This window comes from Lolium rigidum, chromosome 5, assembly GCF_022539505.1.
Source record: "Lolium rigidum isolate FL_2022 chromosome 5, APGP_CSIRO_Lrig_0.1, whole genome shotgun sequence".
NCBI classification, from domain to species: Eukaryota; Viridiplantae; Streptophyta; class Magnoliopsida; order Poales; family Poaceae; genus Lolium; species Lolium rigidum.
The window spans coordinates 10189370-10193091 of NC_061512.1; the positions used below are offsets into that span (position 1 = coordinate 10189370).

General features: G+C 43.8%; 1 protein-coding gene across 2 annotated transcripts; it reads left to right on the plus strand.

Moving 5' to 3' along the window:
- Nucleotides 1–320: 320 nt before the first annotated feature.
- LOC124654216 (ubiquitin carboxyl-terminal hydrolase 2-like) lies at nt 321–3400 on the plus strand. 2 transcript variants are annotated; one of them, XM_047193233.1, is made up of 6 exons: nt 321–557; nt 816–896; nt 1610–1656; nt 2114–2160; nt 2241–2343; nt 2425–3400. In XM_047193233.1, the coding sequence occupies exons 2-6, from the start codon at nt 866–868 to the stop codon at nt 3184–3186; spliced, it is 990 nt and encodes a 329-aa protein (XP_047049189.1). In that variant the 5' UTR covers nt 321–557; nt 816–865; the 3' UTR covers nt 3187–3400. The 2 variants fall into 2 exon arrangements, with proteins under 2 accessions (XP_047049189.1, XP_047049190.1); XM_047193234.1 differs by lacking the exons at nt 321–557; nt 816–896 and adding an exon at nt 1045–1108.
- The last annotated feature ends 322 nt before the right edge of the window (nt 3401–3722 follow it).

The following is a 3722-nucleotide window of genomic DNA, read 5'->3' on the forward strand; positions in this document are numbered from 1 at the left end:
CAGCGGGGTAGGTTTGATAGGCCCCGTATTCTGCTGATACGGCCGGTCCGAATACGAGACCTGCTAGATGGCCCATTTCACCTTCACCCCGTATCTCACCGGAATAATACTGGGTACAAGTATTTTGAGAAGCCTGCTAGACATGCGCTAAAGCCGTTTGCAGAGAAGAGCGGCCACAGTGTCTCCGGCGAGAAGCTCCGAGTGAGCCGTTTCCTGAACTTCCCGTGGACCGGTTGAGATTGCCCTCAATCTTCTCACTAATTACCATCTAATGCCATCATGGCGACCCTGCTGCCATGGCCTCTCTTCTGCGGCTCTGCCCTATCTCGTCTCGCTAGGGTAGCTCCACCGCCGACAGCGACGCGTCTCCGCATCCAGCGCCAAAGCCGCCGCCGCCTGTTCCCGTCCTCCCCGCCGTTCTAATCGACCCCGCCGCCGACGACCTCGACCCGTCCACCTCCCCCTCCTGTTCGTTTGCATCTCCAAGGAGGTCTTCCACTCTTCCAGCGACGCCGGCGGCGACCAGAAGGGCCAGCAGGTCCTCGCCGACGACTAAGGTTAGCTCAGGCGCTCCTCGAGTCTCACTTTATCCCGCGCCTCTCCTCTCCCGACCTGCCCAAGCTCCAGCCCACCGCGGCTATGCCCTAGAGCTTCGCCGTCGTCCTCACGCCCGCATCGCCGCCACCGCCGTCTCCGCCGCGTCCTTACTGTCCCCACGCAGTACTCTTGGACAATTGGGTTTTGAGATATGCGCTTTTAGTCATCAAGTGATAACTTAAACCCCAAACTAACCCCCATATTTTTTTGGTGTCCAGATCCGCCCCTTCGTTGAGATTCTTTGCGGATTCACAGAGGGCTCCTCGCCATGTCTTGGGCGGCAATCGAGAATGATCCTGGTAAATTTTACTTTATTATCTGTGATTCAGCAACACAGCAGATCAATTGACTATCTAGTTTGTTGAGCAAGCTTTCTCTGCACATTCTGTATGCGCTGGACTGATACGGTTTCACCATGACCATCGGTGGTGCTTAACTGCTTATTGTTCCTAGTTTGACTGGAATCTAGAACGTCTGGACTAGATGTGGAGGATATCCCTGAAACTGTCATGTAAGGCGTCAGTGGCATCTTGAATAAGATTACTAAGCTTTCTTTTGGACCCTTGTGTTGTAAGTTGTTACTTAGTCAAGCTGTTGGATAAAGTGTTCATTAGTAATCGAAGAGTGAGATGTGTGCAGCATCACCTATTTCACATCAGGGGAGTACCCAGCTGTTTCATCGGGTTGTTTACTAGAGACTTGCACTGTAATCTGTCCTTTGAAGTTTAATGTGGATATGAGTAATAAAATGGCCATTTGCAATCCAAAATGTACATCACTTATGTAACCTAATTTTTAGTGAAGAGGAAGTTTCTCTCGTACTAAGGTACTCAAGTGTGTATTCATTCCTCTCTTAACAAATGTCATTTGAATGATGAAACAGACTGCACTTATCTTCAGAAACATTTTATTATATGTTAGCTACCTGTTCTAACTACTCCCCTGTAAACAGTGGCCTTTAGTTTTTTCCAAGGAAAGAGAATAGAACTATTAACCTTTGCATATTATGTAGGTGTTTTTACCGAGCTGTTGCAACAAATGCAGTTGAAGGGTCTCCAAGTAAGTATTCGCCTGGCCCAGGTTAACTTTTTTGTTTCATAAGTCAGCTAGGCACTAAGGGGCAGTAATCACTCTATGCATTGATACAAAAGAATAACTGTCCCAGGTTTTGCATTCAAGGCTTCCATAACAAAACAATAAAACTAGCTATTTTTCCAGTGAATTGGTAAAGTTTAAGCTTGCTTTTAGTTCATGATCTGGTTGACATTTAGGCTTCTAGATACCGAGTCTCACAATTACTAAAACTATGTTTTGAAATACAGTGATGCAACGACTCTTTTTTTTTCTTTAGAAAATGTTGGTAGGATATTCATGCAATGCACTAAAGTTTGTTAGTTTTGGGAGTTCATAATCAGTTTCTAGTTTCTAAATGTGCTTCTTCCTATGTAATTTTGGATTTTTTTACCTCCTTAAAAGCTGGCATTCTATGATATTCCATGTTATTCTTCCTTTACAGGTTGATGAACTCTACTCACTTGATCTTGATGCCCTCAAGGATCTTCAGTATGTTATCCTTGCTACTACCCATTACCATGAATGTTGTTCTCGTGAATTAGCTATGTCAAATAATTGTTATCATGCAGGCCAATTTATGGGCTTATAATTCTGTACAAATGGCGCCCTCCAGAGAAAGATGAGCGTCCTGTTATCAAGGATTCAGTTCCAAATCTGTTCTTTGCCAATCAGGTCAGAGCATAGTTACGTTGAGTGTTTTATGCCATGTTTACTCTGCATCTTTTTTATAACCAAGTCATTTTTCACTCGCAGATAATTAATAGTGCATGTGCAACGCAAGCTATCATTTCTGTTCTGTTGAACTCTTCTGGCATCACCCTTAGTGATGACCTCAGAAAGCTGAAGGATTTCGCAAAGGACTTGCCGCCAGAGCTCAAAGGATTGGCTATAGTGAATTGTGAAAGTATCCGCATGACCAGTAACTCATTTGCAAGGTCAGAAGAGCCCGAGGAACAGAAAGCATCTAGTAAGGATGATGATGTCTACCATTTCATTAGCTATGTTCCTGTTGATGGTGTCCTGTATGAGCTTGATGGACTGAAGGAAGGACCTATTAGCCTGGGAAAATGCCCAGGTGGTATCGGTGAGATGGGGTGGCTGAAGATAGTGCAGCCTGTCATTCAGGAACATATTGATAAGTTCTCTCAGAATGAAATAAGGTTCAGTGTCATGGCTATCACAAAGAATCGGAAGGATATGTACATCGTAGAGCTCAAGGAACTTCAGAGGAAGAGGGAGAGCCTCTTGTCACAAATGGGTGATCCTTCTGCCAATCGCCAAAGGCCATCTGTTGAGCGGTCACTCGCAGAGGTTGCTGCTCAGATTGAGGCTGTGACCGAGAAGATCATAATGGAGGAAGAGAAGTCAAAGAAGTGGAGGACAGAGAACATTAGAAGGAAGCACAACTACGTGCCTTTCTTGTTCAATTTCCTTAAGATCCTCGAGGAGAAGCAGCAGCTGAAGCCCCTGATAGAGAAGGCAAAGCGGAGTTCTCACAGCCGAAACCCCAAGTGAAATCTGCGCTGTAAAATTTTATCGTTCTGATTGTTTCTTATCGTGTAGAGATATGACCCTGACTGGCTTTTGTGGTCTTGTGGCTGACTGGCGTTGTTTTCTTGCCGAATGTGATTGTAGTTCTGGTCCTAGATAGGACATGCATTTTGCAGTCTTAGTATATTCAGGCAAATCTTAAGATTTATGCAGGGGAATACCCTGACGTTTATCAGAATTATATGCACATTTGAGGGTTGTTTCCCTATTTGACTGTTCCCAAAATTTTACCCAAATGTGCCGAATATTCCATATTTATGAACAGGTACTTATGATTAATGCTTAGTTTGGTAGCAAAGTATTTTTAAGTATTCTAAAAATACTATAGTTTTCAAAAATACTTTGGTTTTTAATACTTTGAGGTGTTTGGCTACAACACAAAATTGCAGTTTCAACACTTCAGTATTCACAAAACTGTAGTATTTTCTCAGTATTAAAAAATTAAGTCCAACCTTTTTTTTTAAAACTGAGATTTGGGAGAAAAAGGAACTTCTCCACCC